Raw genomic sequence first — 25,493 nt, forward strand, 5'->3', positions numbered from 1 at the left:
AACAACGGCTTAACGTGCCTTCCGAAGCACGGAATCATCTTACTTTTTCGGACAATCAGGTGATTCAAGCCTGAAAAGTCCTCACCAAACAAAGGTCAGTCTCACAAAATGATTTCGACAAAGTCCCCATCGGGAATCGACGTCCAGATCGTGAGCCTAACGCTCTAACCACTAGACCATGGAGGCTGTTAAAAACTTATTATAAACTAAGTTGTATTTGTCTGTAAATAATTCGACATAAATGCACACTCATCTGTAATGTCTTTACAGGTGAAAATCGTGGTGGGCCCGACAGGTGAGGTCCGAATCAGTGTGAAACCGCCAGCTAACTCGGCCGATAGCGGGGAGACGGACTGATGTCCCGCCTGCTACCACACCGGTTGTATCGGTTCGATATATTATGTCCCAAAGGTTCTTTGTCTCCGTTTTGCTTGATGCCTTTGAGTTGGTCGCGGAAGGAACTGAAGTGCACGGCAGAGATGTTTGTTTTAACCCGTCGAATGTCTGTCAAAAGATCAACTCTCTCTTGCCTAAAACGGTTATTACATTTGCCAATACGTCCTGCTTGATGCGTCAAGGTCACGGGCTCGGCGATCGAAATCGTGTAGAGTCTATTAATAAATTGGTAGGCATAACCACGAATAGAGTCGATTTTCCTAATCTCGATCCGCAAGCCAGTGACCTTGACGTATCGGGCTGGATAGATTGGATATAGGTATAATAACCGCCATAGCTGCGTCAAAACTCGCATTAAATTCTTTGTCAACTTTCCTCGACAAGGAAGGTTGTTCTTTGATGGATTAGTTATGTGATAATGCGTGTTGGGAATGTATTTTTGTAAAAGTATTGTATGTGCTAGGCGTGGTAGGTAAGCGTTGTACAGTTAGGCACTGAAGGCGAGACAACCCAGGGATGATACAACAAGATCACTGCACAGTCTTCGAAACTAGTTCGTACAATAGCGACTCCATTATTAATATGTTTATAATTGTAATACCTAGTAAACTTAGCACTGCCTCGTAATCTGCGAAACACCAAAGCAAAATGTTCATTGTCTTTGTACCTATCTGTAACGGAATAGTTAGATTGGCTGACTTGTTTATAATACAAGTACACCAAAGATATAGATATACACCAAAAATATCCAAAGAAATGTTACAATGCCAAAAAAAATATTATATTTTTCATTTAAATTAGTTAACTCAAAATGTTTTTTAAATAAGTAAGTTTATCAACTAAATTAACATAATATAGCATCACGCCTGTATCCCCGAAGGAATAGGCAGAGGTACACCTCTGCCTTCTACTATACACGTAATACTATACATAGTATTACACCCATTCGTCGCCAGCTATATTATTAATTAACTAAGGTAGGATTTTCTTTATTTATTGTACAGATAAATGTATGTTGTTTGTTGCCTATATTTTACGATGTTGTCTTGTCACTACACTTTGTCTTATAAAGAACATAATTAATGCTGTGTACTAGAAAATAGCCATTATTTTTAAGACATTTCTATTTGTTTGTATCATTAGCAAAATATTTTACTTGTAGAACAATGTATGCAATTCTTACGTACTGTTTACACTACTAATAGATGATTTGCCATCAAGATCATGCTCCGTACAGTTTTAGAGGAACACATAAGAAAAATATTATAGTGGAGTGGAGTAACTAAAAATATTCATAAAAGTAAACCGGTCGGTCTTTGTTCGAACAGTGTGTCTCAGGAGGCCTAATAAACGTTTATTAACAAAGTAGGTAAGCGTTTAGATAGGAAATAAAATTTTATTTCAACATTCCTCGATTCCTTGCTCGTATCTATCTATTCACCCTATAAATACCCTTCAAATATAAATTTTGAGTGCCAAATTCACAGTATTATTGAAACTCCGGCTGTATACGTAGAGTACCTACTAGGTATTTTAATTTGTTTTGTTATAATATGTGTTTGCTGCCTATACGTACAGTCGTCGTCTGCATTGTGGTAGGTAGGTACCTTGTTTTTAAATAAAGGCCTCAACAATGTTAACTTATATACGTCGTATAGGTACAATATGAGATAATTACAAAGTAATTTTATAGTATAATAAAACATGTTAATCTGGCGGTAAACCACCTCGATTTTCAAAATTTATTTAATCATACTTATCTTGTCGTTATCAGACAATAAAAAAATATTATTTTATGTTTGTAAGGTCGACTTGGTTTGTGCTTTCTGCTCGGTCTAGGAATACAAAGTTTGTTTGTTTTAAAAAGTAAGTATATAATTATCCAGTGTAAATTGAAAAATTTGTACATTCGTAATTAGGTTTGCTTTAATGCCATAGGGCTAATTGACTAACTTAAAATAGATAAAAACGAAACCGCACAACTGCAAGACCAAAAGGGAGACCAATTTCGACCTCATCCATGAAAAAAATGTTATTTTTTGACAATTCGTGTACATGATGTTACCAGACTCAGAAGATACGAGCCGTGACGTGAGTGTGGTCATCGTGATAGAAGCTAGCAGTAATTAGCCTCTCAAGTGACACACATAAGACCATCTAGTGTGTAGTTCACATCATTATCAATCACACTAATAACATTATTAATATGAATCTAGTCTCAGAGGCATAATTATCGTACTAGCTTAAAGTAGGATAGACTATTAAAGTAAGATATTCCTGAAATTCTTTTCTTAGTTGTTTATTATTAAGACGATTTCGTCTAAGATGTCTAAGGAAAGAATTTTAGATATAAAGGGCGGGAATTTTTATTATATTGATAAGATGGACTTTTATCTATTATTTATACATAATAGGATAATCAAGTTTTGGAAATGTGAAATAAATGTGTAATAGAAAATTTGGAAGCCAATTAGTGTTAAGTGGTAGAGATAAGAGTAACTTGTTATAGGTAGTAGGTACCTACTTATGTGTACCTATCTATCTATTCATTTCATTATCTTTTTCGACATGATATTATATAAAACAAGATTTAGATCGCATTAAGGAGCGATGACATCGAAAAATAATATTTAATTAAATGACCTTGTTATATAAATTACATTATTTATAATCATTAATGTATTCATGTCATTTATTAAGATAAGTTAGGGACCTTTGGAGTAATGTTCTAAGGGTAAAACATAAATACGAGTATATTGAAGCTTTTAGTGTTAGATTATTTCAGAACTTTACAGTTTTACTTAACATAGGCTTACATTACCTAATAGTTACATTACCTAACTTTTAAACTAGCATTACTTTGTTTATGAATCATTTCATGGAGGGGTACCTTTAAGAAATTACTCCAATTATTTAAAAAGTTTACTTTTTAATAAATCAATTTCCCTTGTTTTGATTCATAGTTAAACTATTTTTACCTTATTTAGGTACCTACTTTTTTGCAAGTTGCAAGTTTTTTTTTGCGATGTGATATTATTATACTTACCTACTCAGTTGTGTTACTGCATAGCAGATTGTTATTAGTTTATTTATATATTATACATAAGCATTTGTTAAATTACGGTAAGCGACATGTTTGCAGGTCACATTTTTTTTATTTTAAGCTAGTCGTAGTAAAATGTACGTAATTACGTTTAGCTTAATTATTTTGTCATAATATACTAACCTAGTCTGTATCTATACTAACACTTTTCAACATTTAAATCGAACGATGGTAAATAGATGTTTGTCTTATATGTAGGTACGTATTTTGATGGTTATCTGGATGTAAGTAACATTTCTCTTCGCGCGGATTTCCAGACACAATAATTTAGTTAAATAACAATAAGATTTGGATCAGGGCATCTGGGCCTTAGGACCTTACATAAATAAAAACATTCCCTCACTTATATATAGGATGTTAGTGACACCGTAACGAATACTGAGGGGGACTATTCTGGCCATGATTCCGAGTTGATAACAAGTGGAATTTCCTGTCGGAAAAAACATGAAACTTTTAGTGTTTTTTTTTATTATTATTTTCGGTTCCATACTTTAGCGATAGAAAATTCCGTTTGATATCAACTCAGAATTAAGATCTAAATCACCCATCAAAGTTTTCGTTACGATGTCACTAACACCCTGTATATTCTGATAATTAGGTACGTGTTATTTTGACAGGCGACTTATTTTACCAAAATAGTATAATGTGAAAGTCATATGTTGGTACGTATAATAATAAAAACGCATAATATATTGTTTTGAACGCGCGGTCTGTCTAAAATAGGAATATTTACTACATTGTGTAGGTAGATATTCAATAACTAATTAAATATTGGAAAGTATCATAACGACAGCGTAATTGATGCTTTTTAAAAAAAATGTTTGCTCGAGATAAGTCTCGAGAATGGAAATTTTAGTATTAAATGCGGGCAACCTAATGTTAAGAACAAAGGGGTGTTGTGAGTATTATGTTATATAGGTCTAAAGAATAAGAAATTTTAGTCTCATAAAATTAAAATAGTTCTGTAAATGGAAGTCGGGTTTATACTTTGCAAAATTTTAATATATTTAAAACTATTAAATACTTACATGGTAACTATTTGACGAAATTGGTTATTCGTGGAGCTCTAGTGATGTTTAACGTTGCTACGAAGTGTAGTAAATGGACACTATCCATTATAAATGGTAACTTTCAAAAAGTTTAGTCTGGTCTAGAAAACATGTTAGTCTAAACGAGATATTTTTCCAACAACGTCTTTGCTGCCTACATAGATGTGACAGTGCTTTGATAAGTACAGAATGAGGCTTATCGAAATACTATTCATTGCTGCAGAACTTATATTCTGCTTGCTTATTCGAACTGAATCTATCAGATAGCTGGCAACGCACAGATACTGAAATTGTAAAGATTTAACATTTCTGCATAATTTAAATTGTAACAAGTTAACCTTCCCAATAATAGAGGCTGATGAAAATTCAGTAAGTATAATATTACAGTTCAGACAACATAAATCGCCCAGTATAAATTACTAAGCAAATTAACGAGTAGTATATCGGTTCATACAATACATAACCCATTGACAGATAATGTTATCAAATCACTTAAATATAGATAAGTAAAAAATCCCAGTTTGGCCAAGTAGCTTTAGGATCGGAGTTACGCGTGTTGTGAAACTTCAGTTACTTATCGTTTGTATATTCTGTAGAAGGTACAATGTCAACTTTAAAATATATATTATAATGCTTACTTGTAAAATAATAAATTAAGTAATTCAAAGTTTAAAACTATTTCACGTTCGTTTGCGAGAGCCAAATATTTTATGTCCTTTGAATGTACATAGTTCATAGTGGTAATAACAGAAGTACTTAGGTAGGTACGTTATTTGAGTCCAGAACCTACCTGTGTTTGTCCTTTTTTGCGCCATCAGTACCAATCTAAGTTGTCGGTTTTCAAATAGGCACTTTTGGCAACGGCGCAACGAGTGTGCTGGATACCTTTGTATGGTCGTCTACCATACACACGGAACGTAACGAAAGACACTCAAAATTACTTAACGATGTGAAAGTAGCTAAGTAGGTACTTTACCTTACTTATCGTTTCATTCAATGAAGATACAACAGTCAAAACTTGCCGAAAATTATTGATAGTAAATTAGCGTTCATATATTTAGAGTTGGTATTTTAAATTAAATAATATTATGTAATAATTTAATATTGTTTCATAGTCATAATATTCTGAAAGAGCATGATATTTAATAAGCATTTATTTTTAAGGCATGCAGTTGTTACCTATTATTTGCTTTAAAAAAATAACAAAAAATAATTTAAAATATCATGCCGTTTCCGAATAGGTACTCAAACCTTTATTAGCTACATAATAATTATTTTCTCGATATATATTTTTATTTATTAGATGCGAGTCTACTTATTTGTACTTAGGAACTAATTACTTAAATTAATAAATCCAGATATATAATGAGTGTTAGGGCAAAAAATTCGCCACAAAATGTTTCAAATTACCCATGTACAAATGTATTTGTAGATCGGTAAAATAATAAAGTACTTATTGAAATATTTTTTTTTATTTCCTAGCCTGGTTTGTCTTCCTCTTATCATAGAATAAGGAATAGCTAATACTACGTATAGGACGGACGGCAACTGTCCGCTCTCACCAGTGGCTAAGGTAGGATCACCCTCCCCGGTCTAATTACTTTAGTCTTCAATCGTACGTAGGGCATCAGAAGTCACACACATAGATGCGCGTGTACGATAACATCAATGTGTAAAGCGAGGTGTGTGCCTAAAGTATAAACCTGTCAACAAATAATTGACCAACAGTTAAAGGGTGCCGGGTGGAAGGGTGCTGGCTGCTGGTGTAGATGCTGGGAGGGCTAAGGTCTGTTTATATTCGAGTGTTTTGATAACGTATGTACCTGATTACCGGCGTCTTGTTATTTTAGTGACGGTTTTGTTTTGGTACGTACGCGCACGCGCACCTTACTTCATCTCACATAAAGATGTCTGAAAAAATGTTAAAAATGTTTAATTAAATGTTATTCTTCCTATTTTGGAATAAATCTCCCTTTTTTTTGTTTTGGTTTTCCCCGAAGGGTAAGGCAAAGGGAACTATGCCCATACAGCCATGTCTGACGTATTTTTTTTCTTGATGATTGATGAAATGATGAAAGGTGATGATGATGAAACCTAAGACCCCACCCTCGGAGTAGACTCCTACTCCGAACCCCAAACGAATTAACTCAAAAGTCCGCATAAACTTTTGAGTTATGAAGCGGCATCCCGGCACGAAGCGAAAATAGGCAGATACACTTTGTTCATTGAATACTCCAATATAATAACACTCGCGAATGTCTTCCGACTAACTTAATGCGATCATTAACCACAAAACACCACTTCGTATTAATTATTTAGATTACTCAACGAAGAAAGCAACTGTACCGTTCCCGTTTCCCGCCGCACATTGGGTCGAAAGTGCTATTGCAGGGACTTACGATTCAACTTTCGTTTATCACATATTTGATTATGCCAATAGATAGAGCTAATCAAACACAATAAATGTTATGTTAGGTCATTTTTTCCTAAAGTGTATACTTTGGTCAGAAAAAAACTTTTTCTGTTTTTTTTTGTATGAAACGTATCAAAGACAGTTAAATTTCTGCCAAGTCCATACCGATCCAACCGCGAGACCTTATTTTCTGTAATCTTTGTCTAGTTGACTACTCAAATGCAAAATCAGCATCTGCCTAAAGTTGCAATTCTTTGAAAGAAATGGATCAGAAAAGGACGTAAAGGACGTATGCCCATAGGAAAACTATCTGAAGAAGCAGCAGAAGCTCATAACAAAGACTTCCGGAAATACAGAGAGAACCATTCCAGAAAAATAAGTAGGACAGCGACAAATGAAGACATTTTGCATAATCTTCTATTGTCTTCTGATCCAGTGATAACGAGTCTTAGACCTCGAATGACAAAGCAAAAGGGAATGATTCTTTCTTCCGAAGCCAGAGAGCTTTTGCTGCATTATCCGCTTGAATCAGATATAGAATTTATAGACATAAGTAATTTAGAAGATAGTTTTAGTGATAGTGAAGTGAATAGCATTTTAAAATAATGGCTAACTTTTTTGTATTTAATATCTTTGTCTTTTACAAGTTAAGTAGTATATTTTTGTTTATCTCTTAAGATTATATTATTATTTTGTTAAAACTTATGTAGGTAACCAATGATTAAGAGTTGTAAGAATGTATTGTCACAATTTATGGCGAGCAATAGTGATATATAGAAGTTAATTAATATTGAGAAATTTTATAACGAAAAAACATAAGTAAAGGTTATTCATTAATTATAATGTTCTGGGTAGGTACCTTCAAAATAATTTTTTGTTCATTTTAACTTTGTCACTTGTGTTGTAATGTATTTCTGTATAGTATTTAACATAGAAATAAGCTTATAATAAATTAATAAAACATAAAACTGAATTTTGAAATGTTGAATTTTTTGTCCTTTTCTGATCCATTTCTTTCAAAGAATTGCAACTTTAGGCAGATGCTGATTTTGCATTTGAGTAGTCAACTAGACAAAGATTACAGAAAATAAGGTCTCGCGGCTGGATCGGTATGGACTTGGCAGAAATTTAACTGTCTTTGATACGTTTCATACAAAAAAAACAGAAAATGTTTTTTTCTGACCAAAGTATACACTTTAGGAAAAAATGACCTAACATAACATTTATTGTGTTTGATTAGCTCTATCTATTGGCATAATCAAATATGTGATAAACGAAAGTTGAATCGTAAGTCCCTGCAATAGCACTTTCGACCCAATGTGCGCCGATAAGCCGAATAAATCTCCCGCCGAACATTATTTTTCTTTTTTTTTGTTTTCCCCGAAGGGTAAGGCAAAGGGAACTAAGCCCATACAACCATGTCTTACGTATTTTTTTTTTCTTGATGATTAATGAAATGATGAAAGGTGATGAATGATGATGAAACCTAAGCCCCCACCCTCGGAGTAGACTCCTACTCCGAACCCCAAACGAATTAACTCAAAAGTCCGCATAAACTTTCAAGTTATGAAGCGGCTTCTTGGCACGAAGCGAAAATAGGCAGATACACTTTGTTTATTGAATACTTCGATATAATAACACTCGCGAATGTCTTCCGACTAACTTAATGCGATCATTAACCATAAAACACCACTTCGTATATTATTTAGATTATTCAATGAAAAAAGCAACTGTCCCTTTCCCGTTCCCGCCAAAAAGCCCATTATTTTTCTTTTTCCAACTTATTTTTTTTTAATCCGGCCAGTGTGACAACTTTCCTAAAATATTTTACTCTTTTAGAGTTGACTTTTACAATAGGTAGTGCACAAAGACCTTTGACAAAGACCATTCGATTCGATACACAGCAGGTTAACTCCGCGAGTAGAGCGAGTAAATCCAAATATATACAATTTAATGTGAAAGGACGTAAAGAAATAAACCTTAATTTAAATTACAATGGAATTACACTAGAAAAAGTAGATAATGTGAAATTTTTAGGCATACACATTAATAGTAAACTCAATTTTGATAACCAAACAGAAAAAGTTAGTGTTAAGCTAAGTTTTGTTTACGTCCTAAGAAGGCTGTCTAGACTAACTTCACAAAGAGTTACACTACAGGCTTACTACGGGTATGTTGCCTCAATTCTCAATTACGGACTCCTGCTATGGGGCAATGGCAAAGATAACAAGAGAGCACTTGTAGCTCAAAAACAGTGTATTAGAGCCATCTGTAACAAAGCACCTTATATTTCGTGTCGCCCGCTGTTTGTAAACTTACGAATTTTGACAGTCCCTTGTACGTATATACTGGAAGTAAAGTATTTAAATTTGTTAAAAAGCATGGACATTTGTTTAAGATAACAGCTGATACTAATCCTAGAAGGAGATGGCTACCACACGAACTAGCATGGGACTATTGTCCAAAAACTACACTTTGTTTAGAAAGTCCTCATAACATGTGCATAAAAGTATACAATAAGATACCTGATAAATTTAAAACCGGACCCACTAAAGTTATGACTTTTAAATTACGCGAATGGCTTATTACTAATAGTTTTTATAGTATTAGAGAATTTTTGAATTTTCGACATTTGTATGCTAATAATAATTAGCAAAATAGAGATGCTGTAACACTTCTTTATACCATATTGTGACTCTGTACCTACCTATCCTAAGCGAATATGCGAATAAATGATTTCTGATTTCTGAAATGTCAAGGCGCGAGTTGTCAAATTTGACAGCCGACTTAAGGTAAGAGAAAGGATTTTTCTATAATAGCTATATAGATACTTATTTATTTTGTAAATAATGGCCAGACAGAAAGACTAAAATATTTTACCACAAGCTTTTTATAACCATTAACATTGTTAACATCGATTTTTAAATCGATTATACGATCGTTATGTGGACACTCTAGCCTATTTTGACAGCAAAAGTGACATGTCAGAGGCGTACATGAAGCAATGAAGTCAGTCATGAAGTTTACAACTTATCAGTGATAGTGAGTGACGCGTATTAGAAAATTTAATACAGAGGTAAAACATGAGTTCCTTTCGACGCGACAAGAAAGGAGAAGATGATGGAGGTGTCAACGTATTCCAAAATCTTGATAAAACAACGCTGTTACAAGAATCAAGGTACTTCAACTCGACTCCCGTTAACCCCCGAAAATGCATCCATATCTTGACAAAGATCTTGTATTTACTGAATCAGGGAGAAAAGTTGACTACGCAGGAAGCTACGGATATATTCTTTGCGACTACAAAGTTGTTTCAATCAAAGGATGTAGTGTTGCGAAGGCTGATGTACTTGTGTATAAAGGAGCTGAGTGGCATGGCTCAGGACGTGATTATTGTAACTTCGTCGTTGACTAAAGATATGACGGGGAAAGAGGATTTGTATCGCGCTGCAGCTATTCGTGCGCTATGCAGTATAACAGACAGCACCATGCTGCAGGCCATCGAGCGCTACATGAAGCAGGCAATTGTTGATAAGAACCCGGCAGTGAGCTCTGCCGCTCTCGTTTCTGCGCTGCACTTGTCTGCCACCGTGCCAGACCTCGTACGCCGCTGGGCTAATGAAGCACAGGTAATAATCTGCTTTAGTAATTATTAGACATAATTATAAGTGTAGGGGACATACCTAATAGTCTACCATTTATCATCAGTCACATCTCTAGCGCGAGCAAACCAACGCGTCTCAATGTTTGGATCTTGTAAATTAATATAATACCCTAAGTAATACAGTTCATTCAATTATTTGTGTAGGGTTTTATTATAATTACTAGTGCTCCCTACAATAAGCTCACAACTATATCCCAATTGGGGTAGTCAGAGGTACATCCATCTCAAGATGTACTAATTATATCTCACTCCCATATCTCACTGTAACTGTGTATTATTAGAGATGCGCCAAATATTAATTTGATACCAAAACTGAATATTAATTTTTGGTACTGCATATTTTCGGAAAAATAGAGAATTGAGGGAAGATGTTTCAAATGGTTAGCACACATAGAGAGAATTAATGAAAGTAGACTTGCAAATAAGATATATGATGCAGATGTAAGTAGTAGAGTTGGAAAAAAAAGGCATAGGCATATACACCACAACCAAATCCACGGTATTTTAAAGAAAAGCCAGGTTAATCATACTCATGAATACCTACTTTGATGAGAGCGGAAGAAGCAAAAGGGGTGTGTCAGGAGCATAGTAAGTAGTTCCTTGATCCTAATGGGAAGTAGGTGTTATCTGATGTATGTATGCAATAAAAAAAAAATCAACAACATAATGATAGTAGATTAAATTTATTAAGTGACCTGAATAATATTTTTATGAATCAAGATCACACTTCTTCTATAACTTCACTGTATTTGATTAAATCATTATTTGATGTATCTATATTATTTACTATGGTCAATAAAATGAATGCAAAACATTTTTACAAGATATATGTCATCAACTCGTAGAGTTTATTATCTAATTTAGTATAGTAGCTGTGACCATCTGCTTAATATGTCTTAAGATACTCGGGATCATGTTAATCTATACCAGCCTGCAATTTCCTAACTAAGTCAGAGACAGTCTTTGTGACACAGTCCTATAATTTGAACCTAGGACCTCTAAGACTAATAACTTGATTGTGACAGTTGTCTGTATTACTATATTATTGAAGGCATATTTACAAATACACTTTATAGCACCAAAATAAAAAGAAATAATTACAAAAAGACTCAAATAACTTTTGGCCTTAATAGGTGAAGTAGGTATTATTTTTTAAAATTGAATCTTATTATTGTAACTTTTCTTGTTCACCAGGAGGCAGTGATGTCAGACCATGTGATGGTATCCTATCATGCCCTAGCAGTGGTCGCCAGCGCTCGCAAGAATGATCGCCTATCTACAGTCAAGCTTGTGACCAAATTAGCTCGCACACCACTGCGGTCACCATACGCTCTTTGCCTGCTCATTCGTTATGCTGCCAAACTTGCCGAAGAAGATCAAAGTGATTCATCAGAACAGTATATTGAATTTATTGAGTCTTGTCTTCGTCATAAATCTGAAATTGTGGTGTATGAGGCTGCACATGCTATTATAAGTTTGAGAAAAACGGTCAGAGACCTGGCCCAAGCAGTTTCAGTACTGCAGATTTTCTGTGGCTCCTCTAAGGCAACACTGCGCTTGGCTGGTGCTCGTACTCTTGCTAAACTTACAGCCAAACATCCCAGTGCTGTTGCTGCTTGTACAGTTGATCTAGAGAATTTAATTTCGGATCCTAATCGATCAGTGGCAACCCTCGCTGTTACGACTCTTCTTGCCACTGGCGCTGAAAGTTCCATTGATCGTCTGATGAAACCTATGGCCAGTTTCATGTCAGAAATATCAGATGAATTTAAGGTTATAGTTGTGCGCGCAATTCGACGTCTTTGCTCGAAATATCCTCGCAAATATCAAACCTTAGCTTCCTTCTTAGCAGGGATGCTTAGAGATGAAGGAGGACTACAGTATAAAACTGCAATTGCTGATGCAATTATTGCACTGATAGAAGAAAATCCCGATGCCAAGGAGACAGGTTTAGCCCACCTTTGTGAATTTATAGAGGATTGTGAGCATACATCCCTTGCCGTCCGCATACTGCATGTTCTGGGGCGCGAGGGCCCAAGAGCGCGCCAACCATCAAGATACATCAGATATATTTACAACAGAGTAATATTGGAGTCAGGTCCCGTACGAGCCGCAGCTGTGACTGCTGTCGCTCGATTTGGTGCAGCTAGACCAGAGCTGCTTCCTAATATCAGAGTTCTTTTGTCGCGATGCCAGTTAGATGAAGACGACGAAGTTCGCGATCGAGCTACGATCTACAGCGCAATATTGGATTCTGGTAATCCTGAAATTTTAGAGGAATACATCCTCAACGTTCAAGTCCCTAATGTGGTTCTCCTTGAAAGAGCACTTCATGATCATCTTGAAACTTTCCCTGATGAACCATTCAACATATCTGCTGTACCGACAGAAGAGGAGCCTCAGGAAGCCAAGGAAGCTCCAGCTGAAACTGAAATTACACGCAAGCCTGTTATTTCACTTGAAGAACAGTATGCAGACCAATTAAAGGTTATTCCTGGTATTGAAAAGCTTGGACCACCTTTCAAAACTTGTGAGGCAGTTGACTTGACTGAACCAGAAACAGAATACCGAGTGCGTTGTGTTAAGCATATCTTTGCTCGCCATTTGATTCTACAGTTTGAATGTTTAAACACACTAAGCGACCAAATGTTGGGGAGGATACATGTTCGTTTAGATCCACCAGCTGGCTACAAAATGCTTGGTGAAGTGCCGTGTGATCAACTGGTGTACGATAAACAAGGGAGCGCGTTTAGCATTTTAGAGTTTCCTGAAAATCCTATAGAAACTTTGGGTGCATTTGGCGCAACTCTAGAGTTTACAGTACGCGATTGCGACCCAACAACAGGATTACCTGACTCTGGTGAAGGTTATGGTGATACATATCCGATAGAAGACGTAGAGATTGCTTGTTCTGAGCAATTCCGAATGCGGCCAGCCTCAGAAGATTGGGATGCATCTTGGGAGAGAGCGGCTAATGCCGCTGAAGCATGTGACACGTTTGGCTTAGCACAGACTGACGTTGGCGAAGCAGCCAAAGCAGTGTGTGAACATCTGGGTCTACCTAAGTCTGCAATTGCAGGTGATGCAGTTAAAGATATAAGAGGAGGTGGTTTGTGGCGTGGCGGAGTGCCAGTTCTTGTTAGGGCGCGGCTAGTGGCTGCTCAGGGCATTGTCACCATGCAACTGTCAGCCCGTTCTCCTCGAGAAGATGTTGCTACTCTTCTTCTAGCCGCCGTTGGATAAGTAGCTGTTTTTATCTTGTTTTTCAAACTGTCCACCTTGTGCCTTCTTATCAAGTTAGACTAAATTTTAAAAACAGATAAATAAATAATATAGAGATGCCTATACATAGCCTATAAATAACCTGTCTTTTAGATTTTTTTTTCGTGCTGGTATTGTGTGGATAACTGTACGTCAACAACTTTGTTGCGTTTATTATTTTTTCCATCGATTAACTGTTAACGTAAATGTTCGAAGTTCGAACTGTTTATAAAATACTTAAACGAACTCAATATTTTAAGCGAAAGATATTCACACACACAGATTACTATTCCATGTTTTTCTTTAAAAAGCTTCAAGAATACAGATTGTTTTACTAACGTTTTACTATTAGTTATTGTAATTACTGTCATTGAATTTAATAAAGAATGTAAAATTATAATTTGCATTTTTTATAATAGGATCACCTTGTTCTTGACGTCGGTAAACTTTCCTTCTTCCATCATTACCATACAGGATAACATCAATAACGCCAGGTACTCTTTACTAATGAAACTAATTTCATCTCGTTATTGATGTTGAGTCCAATTCAAATGTTCATGTGCGAACTGAAGGCATGCCTTTCGGTAAGCTCGCGTCAATCTGGGCCCATTAGCTGGGTTGTTTGGGTATACGAGTACACCACGTTCGTTGAGTCTTCGTTGAAAGGAACAACAGGACATTAAAATTAATTTTAAATATGCTAGCTTCAAATCTGCATGTTTTTTTTTATTTAACCAAACAATATTTTTATGATATAATCCTTTGAACATTACACCACATGGTGGTACCAAAAGGCAGCTACAGTCTTAATGAACCATAATTTTAAGATATGAAAGTACACGAAAATCTTTAAAACCGAGAAAACTGGAGCATCCCCATCTTCGACGACCGTCACCGGTCACCAGCACCTAGGTAGCTTCCTTCACTGTACAATTTTTTTAAATTCTCCAAAGGTGTAGGAGTGGGAGGTCTAAAGTCTAAAACATCCTCAATTCGAACGCTGTATCTTCGCCTGAGTTATTCAAACTCTGCCATATACATTCATACATGTAGGTGTAATACGTACATATAAGTAATGAATGTTTTTCTCTGAAACTACAAATCGTGTTGCAGTTATTTTTCCTTTTACCCGACTGCGGCGAAACAAAAAGGACGGTTATGTGTTTGACCGCAATGTATGTATGCGCACGTTTGTTCCCACGTTCCCACTTTACTTCTAAATCTTCTAAATTCTACATTCTCTTCTTCTAAATTTAACAAATGACGACACCTCATTATTTAATAATTAATATAAGGGTATATGTAAGTATATGATGACCATTGTTATTACACCCAGGCACAACACATCTTCCACCCAATATTATTCTGATCAAAATAAAGAGAAGCAACATGTATACCTACGTAGCAACGTAATTCTATACTAAGGACTAAGGTAGGTACCTAGGTAGATCCAAGTATCAAACAACAATTTTTATTTAATAGATATACCTACCTCTGCCATTACATTAGGTATCTATTTTTAAATAATTATGTAGGTACCTACCCCGAGCAATGAGAAAATAGATAATTCTTTAATTATCATTATAATTAAATCTGAACAACGTCATCTACCTATTTTTTGGGAACGTAGTTTGGAAAGTCTCTCATTAACCCCTAATTAAAAAGGTTTTTAGGTAACTGGTAAGTAGGTAGGTCCTTAAGTCACCATCATTGGGAACGTACCTACCTATCTACATAAACACGTTTTACCTATTATAAATTTTGTTAAGCTTCACCTTTCGCGCATGTTTTATGCTATCTGCCTACCTACCTAACCATTTCAAAACGTGAGGAGTGATGACGCTCAAAAATGAATAAATAAACCTACCTAGTAGGTACATACCTAATTATATTATGGCTACCTACTTTACACGTTTCCCATGACGTGCCTAAACAAGTACCTACATACCTATCCCAGTATTAGATACCTACGTTTAGGTAAAACAGAAATATAAAAAGCAGCTTAGGATTAAGTACCTATCTATACCGGATTTTCATACTCCCTGTAGTAGGTAGGTACTACCGACTCATAAAGAAAGAAATCCAATATAGGTACGTACCTAAATAAAACAGGTAGGTAGCCAAGATAAGTATCTAACTTAGGTAAGTAGTTCTATGTTAATCTGCTTTAGTCAACGTTACTAGGATGCGTGATTCAGTTGCCTACGACACGATTATTTTAACGAAAGAAGCTATAATGAAATAGGAGGTAGGTACCTACTCATTTCTTAATTAACATACACCTGTATCCCTAAAGGGGTAGATAGAGGTGTACGAGGTAAATGGAACAAAATACGGAACCCTAAAAAGAAAAAAATCTTTCATAGAGATAATAATATTGTTTCCAATAGCAATCAGTTTATTCTATAGCGAGCATTATCCACGTGCCCCGGTCCGTGACTTGAGTCTCGGCCTCAGAACAATAACTAAAGCATAGAAGGAAGGCTAAAATAGCAACAGAACTCTATAATTCTGCTCTACTTTATCTTACGGAACCGGCGTAATGTTAGACAAAGACGCATATACAAAAATTGTTTCGTAATTTCGTAGGTTGTCACAAGTTTTTCATTGCCTAGTGTTGGGTTTCACTTTAGTAATATGTCGATAAAATTAAATTTACTTACAATTAATGTCGATAAATTTTTTTTACAAGATTTCTTTTTGTAGGATGCAATTATCTTCTTCTTGATGAAAGGAGACTCTGTCTCTGATAGGTAAGTATCTAACCATTTTTGGATTATATTGTCTGGTTTATATTAGTTTGGAGCTGCAGCTCACATTCAGGAAGGAAAGAAAATAGCCAACTGTTATCGTTTCATCGGTAAGTATTTTGTAATATTCGAATTTATTTATGATGTCATCCGCCGTGCACTGGTGTCGATCGACGTGCCGTGCAAATTGGAACCGCCGCCGCCGGGTCTAAGCCGCACAGACGGTAAGAGGCCCGATGGGGTCACGCCATAGACATAGAAAAGAGTATGGACTGGAAATACCTACAGAAAAAACGTGCCACTCTGTAAACATAAAATGGCGGTCTTTACTAGGGCTACAAGCTGTTTCAATACTAGGATTACCATACTCGTACCTACTAGATATAGCATTATACTTAAAAAAATACGACATACAAGTATTCATAAGAGAACAGAAAGGGAAAGTAAAAGGTAGGTAGGTGGTGTACTGTATCTTTCGTGTAAAACTTGTAAGTATTGTATGTTGTGTGCAATAAAGTATATTTGTATTTGTAAAGGAAGGTTTAGTCAAGATTTATCTAAGTCGCTTACACAAATCTATAACATTCATTACATTCTTTATTGGGCGCAGTTCGTATCAACCTGGAGTGTTGGAGTAGGAGTAAATAAGAACAGGAGGTAAAATGAAATATAAATTAGATCGTAAATCTGTTCATTTTCATTAGCAAGTATTTATTTCACACGTTATTAATTATGTACATTATATTTACAATAAATACAAATTTATTAATTTCTAAACAGTGTCAATTTGCTTAGAAACTGTCTTTGTGACACCCTGTCACATTGTTTTTTTTTTTCATTAAGTCGTTTGATCTTGAGGCGGGACTTGTTCAGCTTTTCTTTTAAATTTTTCATCTCGTCTTCTTGAACTGACTGAAATAAAGTTTAATAATAATGTTAAAATAGTATATGTACAAAATAATCTATAAAAATAAAAGTAAAATATATCTGATTTAAGTGCATTGTGCAGCTGGTTGAATTATACACTCTATATATGTATATCATGTTAAAAATATAAAAAAAGAAAATTATTTTATATACCTTTTCATGTAAATCCAGTCGACACTTTTGGATTTAATATCTGAAATCAAAGATAATAATAATTTACTTATATAAAACGTGTACAACTCATAATTGTTTAGACATAAAACAACTACAGACTTAGTATATACTAAGTTTATTAAGTACATAATAATATGTAGTTGAATGATAGATAGTATAAACGTGTTGTGATAACATGATACAAATATCTTATCTATCTATCCAGCAGTGAGATGATGCAGGCTAGGCTGAAATTTAAATTTAAACACCATTTCATCTGTCTGATCTATAATGTTCAATGTAGGAATAGCATCGTCTCGAAGACGCCTCCACTTTGAATTAGGAACACACATAAATGAATCCGCAGTAAAATGTTTCGAGCAAATACGGCTGTACTTATTTGGAATCCAATTTCGTCTATTAATGCGAATTATCCATTCTTTCTCTTTGTTATCGTCTACAGGAAATCTAAAAATTAAAAGTATCGATATTTTTAGTACATCACTATGGACAATCAACATAACCTCAAATCAATTCCGTATTCATCGATGAAACGTATAATATAATGGATATCTCAAATATTTTATGCTACAAATCTATTCAGCAAAACATATTACTTTCCTAAAATTGTTCAGCAGTTCACATTTCACTAGAAAATTACAAAAAACTTACCGATGAAACGACAGAAGTTGTTGGCTATTTTCTTTTCTTCCTGAATGTGAGCTGCAGCCCCATACCACACAAGACATAATGTCACACAGTCGAGACACTCAATTATTTGATATAAATAAAAGTTTCTTTCCATTTATTTGGAAAAATATTGTTAAATTATCACTTAAAACAATCTGAACACAAGACACTCGTAAACACAGTTGACGCGACCGTGTCAAATAGTTCGGTAAATATAAGTAAAATCTTCTTATGTATGTTACTATGTATTTGGCCGAGTTAAAATGAGTCCAATAGGTCCAAATGACATTTCATGTTGTGACAACCTCGGAAAAAATGAAGCAAAGAGCGAATCATTTGTCCTTTTCTCACTCATAGTTTGTGTCGTAAGCTAGAAGAGAGCCGGTTTATAGTTTCTGAATTCTTATTTTAGCCTTCCTTCTATGCTTTAGTTATTGTTCTGAGGTCTCGGCAGTGGCGTAGAACAGTACAACTAGTACTAAGAGTAATTGCTCTCTCACTCACTCGCGAAACTCACGTGGCCCGTAGCGTGAGATTAGAATAGCGTTGTAAGGTGCACGGTCGTATCGATGTCGTAGCAATAAAAAAATAATCGATTAATGTTTCGATTAGAATTTAGAACATTATTTCGTGTTATAGGTTGCATTATTACTTAATTGTAGGTACTTTTTAATTTATAACAGTACGTACCAAACAAAATGGTGATAAAGATCTGTCACACGTACTTTATTTTCTCAGGAAATAATAAGGTTATAGACATAGAATGAACAATAATAGGTACTAAGTTAAAAGTACGACAGTAAGAACAAGATTTTTGGATGCATGTATCTGGGGTGTGTTATTAGGCAATAGTTTTAAATAATGCTTGTGCAACGATTTTGCAAATAGAAAATAATACCTATTGAAATTAAATATACTTTGTATCAGAATAAAAAATCTTCTATTCATCATTCCAGGCTAAGTTCCCTAAAAATATAGATGGCGCTGTACAATGTTGCCTTCGCTTAACGTTTTAATTTCATGGATAACAGACATTTGCATCTTTTATAATAATGACCCTTGTTATTACACCCAGGCACATGCACAACACATCTGACACCCATTATTATTCTGATCAAAATAAACAGAAGCAATATAGGTAGCAACATAATAATTCTATTATATCTAATTCAAATATCAAGCAACATTATTATTAAATTATTATTTTATAATAAATAAGCTGGATACCGGTGAGCCTTGGTAGCCCAGTTGGTAGAACGCTTGCGTCTCACTTTGAGGTCGCAGGTTTGTATAGGTCTGTACCAATGATTGTCGAATTTGTTTTTGAATTCACGTTTGGGTTTTATAAATGGGTCATAAAATTCAGGATTATAAAACATCAGGACGACTACGGAGTAACAACTGGCAGACCCACTAAAAATATTAATAAAATTTTAAATTAGTGAAATCGATCATTCCATTACATATTAATGTTAATGTGTGTATATTTTTATGTTGTAAATGTATGTGTGTCGTAGATTTTACCTAAATAAACATTTTTATTTTTTTATTTTATTTTACATGTTTTGTAAGGACTTAAGGTGATGTGTTTCAGTCAGCTAGGTAACGCTGCGTCAGTAGATGGCGTTACTTCTGCAGTTTTCGTATTTTTTTCCATTTATTCGTTTAGTGTTGAGTTCTGACCCAGTGAAATGTTAGGTGGCGAAATCTTACATACATTATCTTTAAGTTAAGCTACAATTTTGAAGTATTTACTGAAGATATCATATTGAAACATTGCATCAAAAGTTGGTGTCATTTCAATTTGTGTACAAACACGAAGCTGTCACACACACATGCGAACTAGGTTAGCTATTAAAAGAGATGCATAATTTGAAGTCTACTTCTAACTTCTAAATGGCGCATTTGGTAAAGCAGTAGCCGCCATTCTTAAGGTTCACGGTTCAAACCCAACTGCATGTTTTAATTGTTTTTACTTTTTGTATTTTTTTTTACAATTGAATTTGGCGAACCCGTCTATTTGTTACGGAATTTTCAAAAAGTATCACTTTTACCAATAATATTATAATTAAGTATACAATAATTTACTTTGCACTAAAGTACCTTCCGTAATTTCCGTATTTTTTATTTTGTAAAATTCTAACAGGCATTAATCGCATCAGTGAACATGCGGCTAACTAAAAAACTACTGAACGGATTTTCATACGGTTTTCACCAATGAGTAGAGTGATTCATGGGCGTGCTTTAGGGTTTATAATTTATACAAGTATTTTTTTTGTATAAAATGGTTCAAAAATGATGATGAATGTCAAACATAAATTTTATCGTTACAAATATAGCCGACTTGGAGCTTTCGGCGAAAACGCTGCCTGAGCCCATTGAGATATAACAAAACAACGTATGGTTGAATTGTTCCTTTTTTGTAGGTATACCGAAAAGTCCACAATATGTCATAATAATTAATAAAATATTATATTGTGTATAAAGAATTGTGTATATGTATTGTATGATTTTACAAATAACGATCACAGTACAGTAATAATAAGCTAGATTTTTCCTAAATTGCGTAGGTTCAAACTTTATCGCATCGCGTTTGAAAGATGTAATATCGCTTCAGGACGTCCCGCAAGCACGGCGCTGATGTCGCAGTATCCGCATATAATTATTATGACTTGTCATTTAGTTCCAATAAAATCCGCGGGACTTCATACGTATGTCAGTGACAGCTGGTGATAGCATGCGGGACACTTAGCACCTAATCGAATTCTATGTTGTTTTCGCGCCCAGTCCAGACGACTCACAGCGCATTTCTGGACATATATTTACGCGTGGTGTTTATTGTTAGGTTAGTTAGTTCAGGTTAGGACGTCTTTTTATAACGAGGACGTTAAAAAAAGACGAGGCTGGGACGTATTGAAGTAGTATTTCCATATATACGCGGCCTGAAATGGGCTGTTTCGGGGACCTGAACTGGTTGCTGTCGAACTTATTATCACGTTTTCTTGATTAAAATTCATAAATAAGTCAAATAGAAAAAAGAAAAAAGATTTTATTTAGTTTTAGATCTGTCATGATGTCTGTGATGTTTGTTTATTATACATAAGAATTCAAAATTCATCTTATTTTTTTTCCCAAAGGGCAAGGCAAAGGGAACTATGAACATACAGCCATGTCTTGTGTTTTTTTTCTTGATGATGATTAATGAAATGATGAAACCTAAGCCCCCACCCTCGGAGCAGACTCCTACTCCGAACCCCAAACGAAGTAAGCGGCTTGTTGGCGCAAAGCGAAAATAGATAGGTACACTTTGTTTATTGAATATTCCGATTTAATAATACTATCGGGAATGTTTTCCGACTAATGTGATCATTAACCACAAAACACCACTTCGTATTGATTATTTAGATTATTCAATGAAGAAAGCAACCTTCCCGTTCCCGGTCCCACCAAAAAGTCCGCGGCAAAGAGAATATAAATAAATCTGTATGTTGGATGGAAAAACAATTAATTATAAATGACTACTATTTAGGCCGGCAAATGCAACAACTTCTTTTTTGATTTGGTTTTCCCCGAAGGGTAAGGCAAAGGGAACTATGCCCATACAGCCATTTAATTTTATGTATTGATTTTTTATTATAATATATGTCCTCTTTTAAAACACGGTATTTATCCATTATTTAAAAAATGTTTAAATAAGATACGTTATTACAAAAATATTTTCCCAATATTCCTTTTCTCAGATTGTAGTATTTTTAGTTTTTTATTTATATTTATTCTCTTCATACAAAATCTCTTTATAAATTGTCACTGACATTCTATTACACTTGTCAAGTAGTCAAAGCCTTTAGAAAAAAAAAAACTATCACGCACACAAACTAACATTGACACCTCTACACGCTCAGCAAATACACTGTAATCTGCACCACTACAAATGTAGAATTGATCAAAATTGAGGGTCTGAAATATGGTACTTCTCGTATTCGGACCCTAAATTTTTGTTAGTTTGCGAAAATAATACACCAAAATATTACTATTTATCGGTTTTATAACAATATTCCTGTATCCGTTTTCCTGTAGCACTGCATCAACTTTTGTATGGAAAACGAATCACCTTAACCTTAAATATTTTTCTTTATAACAGTTGTAAAATAAAAAAAATCTACCTATATTTATTATTTACATAACAAGTATTAAAGTCGATAAAAAATATCGATACTCGCTCCGAATGTTCGATTATTGCGTTGTTGATTTTGACATCACTATTATCACGGACGTTACCGAGTGCGAAGTACGGGTAAAATATTTCAAATGCCAAATAATAAACAAGCCGTGAGGTTGTCCTTGTAATTTTTGTTTTTATTCAATTGATATCGTGTAAATGTTATTGAAAATCATATACTGAAGTTACAAGAAAAACACTGGACTTTGAAGTTGATAATTAAAATTCTTCAAGTACGTAAGCGGAATGTGAAGTCACATTTGGAGTCTCATAAAGTATAGTTTATAGGTAAGTTTCATTCATCACTTTCTTGTTTGAGTTGCGTATGGCAAGCGAATGTGGAATTATCAGTTACAATGCATAATCAAAAAATGGTAATAATTCTTTTTGCTGTTAGTACATTTCTGATAAATTGACAACTAGTAACTTTTTTGACAATTCGTTTGTAAACAAGAGTTTAATTAAAAAATAATTAGGCAGGTATGTGAGTAAGCCAGTACTGGAGGAAGAATTGCATTTCAAGGAAGCTTAATTTTAAATGAAAACAATAGTTACAAACAATTGTCTATTTATGAAACTCATAGTTTTTAGGCCAATTATTTTAGAATTTATGAGTAAGTAGGTAAACCATAATGTGTACCTATTTATCATCCATTATTGTAATTTATGTGAATGTACAAATAATGTACCCTACTCTGGCCTAGGTTAGATTATTTTTTCTAATAAGAATACAATGTGTTCTAGGCTGCCAAACTTAAATCTACATACAGTTGGTTTGATTCGGATGGTTTTACAAACTGTTGTTGTTCAGTGTTGTAAAGATTGTAAGCTTTTTGCTATGTGTTGCATTATTTAATTGGATTGAAATATGCTAAGTTGAATTTTTTTTTTCTTTGAGTTATATCTACAATCAGTTGTTTGTGTTACTATGAGCAGATGAGCTGAAGTTGAATTATTTATTTCAGGAAAGTTGGTTACTTGCCTGCCACCATTATATAATTATGATCCCAACACTTATGATATGCTTTCATTTCTTTTATTTTTCTGTGGTTGTAACAATAAACACACTGCATTGTCAACTAAATGTTGCATTAAAATAAAACTATATGGATAGACAAACACAATTAAGTCTAAAATTTTTAACAAGAGCCACAAGACAAACTGCAGCCACACTTGATTTAGCAGTTCTTATCACAGAAAGTCCATTGTGTTGATGATGACATAATCCTTTAGTTGACTTTTTCAAGAAGCCTATTTTTGTTGAGTGGGGATTAATCTCCCATAATCCCTTCACATTTTTTAATTGGTAGTACATTCTGCTCTATATACCACCAATGGAGCAGCACGGTTGAGTATGCTCCGTATTCCAGTTGATTGAGGGGAGGCCTTCTTCTTCTATAGTGTGGATTGTGAGGTGTCCAGCACTGCGATGCTTTAGTAAATTATGCAAACACCTGAATTAACTGTAATTAATTGTTGTTGACTATTAGTGATGTTTTACTATATTATGGATGTTAAAACATTTTTCTATGCGATTTTGTTTGCATATGCACAAGCGAGTTTTCTTACAATAATATTTGTATTTTATATTATAAAGAGGTTAAGTATTCACAAACTTTTGTCTGTAGGAAGTAATCTCTGGAGCTAATGATTTTGAAAGTTCTTTTACCAGTAAAAAGCTACATTAACCCTGAGTGGAGTTGTCAGACCACTTGGACTTTTTGAATGCATATTTGGTCAAATAGAATGGTCCAGGTTTTGTTAGGCTTTTTACATTTGACAAGTCATCTGGTTGGCGGCGTGGATGATTTATTAATAATAAAAAATAAAAAAATTGTCATTCAAATTCATTTTTTTTTGGTAAATGATGTAAAAAGCCTGATTTTACACAAAAAAATGTCATATTGATGATGATGTGATCCAGCAGTAATATTTATACTGAGACTTATTATCTAAATTTATTTTATTCTATTCTTCTTCTTCTTAAATTGAGGGTGTCCAGCCTTTTTACCCAGGTGTCCGGCTACACTAGGTGACTGCTTAAGTTATTTCTCTAATTGAAGTTCATCTAGATGGAGTTGTCGGCGAAAAGCCTGTTCTTTGTAAAAATATAAAAAAAAACATGTGCTTATTTTATAAGTAAAAATGATATAAAAATACCCTTTATTCACCAACATCTTACAATTTACATTTTCTTAATCTATTCTATTTTATATGTCTGGCTGTCCTAGGACATATGCCTCCTCCTTATTGCTGCACCACTCCTGTCTGATGCCTATTGACCTTCTCCATCCTTGTGGTAGTACATCTTCGCCTTTCCTATCTCTGTTCAGTACCATTCAGTGATGTTTTTACTTTTATTTTTATATTATCATGTGTTCTGTAGTAAAAAAGTCGTACGTAGGTATAACGTGACGTTTTGAGCGAATAAGATGACGGTCTAGAAGAACGTATATTGGCCAAATTGGAGATGTACGTCTACTCTGAAGTGGCGTGTATGAAACATGAGTGTGGAGGAAACAAGAGAAGTATGTCAGAATCGAAGCAAATGGAATTCTATAGTCTCTGCTTACTCAGATGGGAAATAGGCGTGAGTTTATGTATGTATGTTTCATGGGGCTCATCTCCCATGACCCCGCTGGATCCGCCCATGTTCAGACCATGATTGTTGAATTATCCGTCGCAAAAGTATGGAACTGAAAATAATTAAAAAGAAAATATATTATTGAACAGGAAATTACACTTCATATCAACTTAGAATCATGGTCTAATCATCCGCTTCTGTAATCGGTACGATATCACTTACACCCTGTATAAATGTTATGTAAGTGAATTTATAACTCCTGAATCCTGTGAGTTTGATCGAGT

General features: G+C 34.5%; 3 protein-coding genes and 1 long non-coding RNA gene across 14 annotated transcripts in view; 3 read left to right on the forward strand and 1 right to left on the reverse strand.

The window, feature by feature from the left end:
• Nucleotides 1-6,010, forward strand: part of LOC126380504 (uncharacterized) — a 156,877-nt gene extending 150,867 nt beyond the window's left edge. For all 3 annotated transcript variants that reach the window (XM_050029960.1, XM_050029961.1, XM_050029962.1), the window contains exon 17: nucleotides 271-6,010. The gene's annotated coding sequence lies outside the window, so the exon portion shown is untranslated. The remainder of the gene's footprint in view (nucleotides 1-270) is intronic.
• A 3,940-nt stretch (nucleotides 6,011-9,950) lies between these two features.
• On the forward strand, nucleotides 9,951-14,286 carry LOC126380506 (coatomer subunit gamma-like). The gene is made up of 2 exons (XM_050029964.1): nucleotides 9,951-10,590; nucleotides 11,820-14,286. The coding sequence occupies exons 1-2, from the start codon at nucleotides 10,045-10,047 to the stop codon at nucleotides 13,866-13,868; spliced, it is 2,595 nt and encodes an 864-aa protein (XP_049885921.1). The 5' UTR covers nucleotides 9,951-10,044; the 3' UTR covers nucleotides 13,869-14,286.
• A 2,061-nt stretch (nucleotides 14,287-16,347) lies between these two features.
• On the reverse strand, nucleotides 16,348-18,566 carry LOC126380541 (uncharacterized). Its single transcript, XR_007568487.1, has 3 exons — nucleotides 18,389-18,566; nucleotides 17,717-17,756; nucleotides 16,348-17,548 (listed from the first exon to the last, which is right to left on the reverse strand). It is a non-coding gene; the product is annotated as an uncharacterized LOC126380541 (long non-coding RNA).
• Nucleotides 18,567-22,678: 4,112 nt separating this feature from the next.
• The window catches only part of LOC126380503 (period circadian protein), a 50,660-nt gene continuing 47,845 nt past the window's right edge, over nucleotides 22,679-25,493 (forward strand). For all 9 annotated transcript variants that reach the window (XM_050029949.1, XM_050029955.1, XM_050029957.1 and 6 more), the window contains exon 1: nucleotides 22,679-22,913. The gene's annotated coding sequence lies outside the window, so the exon portion shown is untranslated. The remainder of the gene's footprint in view (nucleotides 22,914-25,493) is intronic.

The sequence above is a fragment of the Pectinophora gossypiella genome, chromosome Z, assembly GCF_024362695.1.
Source record: "Pectinophora gossypiella chromosome Z, ilPecGoss1.1, whole genome shotgun sequence".
Lineage (NCBI taxonomy): Eukaryota > Metazoa > Arthropoda > Insecta > Lepidoptera > Gelechiidae > Pectinophora > Pectinophora gossypiella.

Excerpts from the sequence above, each read along its gene's own strand:
- LOC126380506 (XM_050029964.1), top strand. The coding sequence starts at position 10,045 with ATGAGTTCCTTTCGACGCGACAAGAAAGGAGAAGATGATGGAGGTGTC. Across the intron at positions 10,591-11,819 it reads GCTGGGCTAATGAAGCACAG|GAGGCAGTGATGTCAGACCA; the intron begins GTAATAATCTGC and ends CTTGTTCACCAG.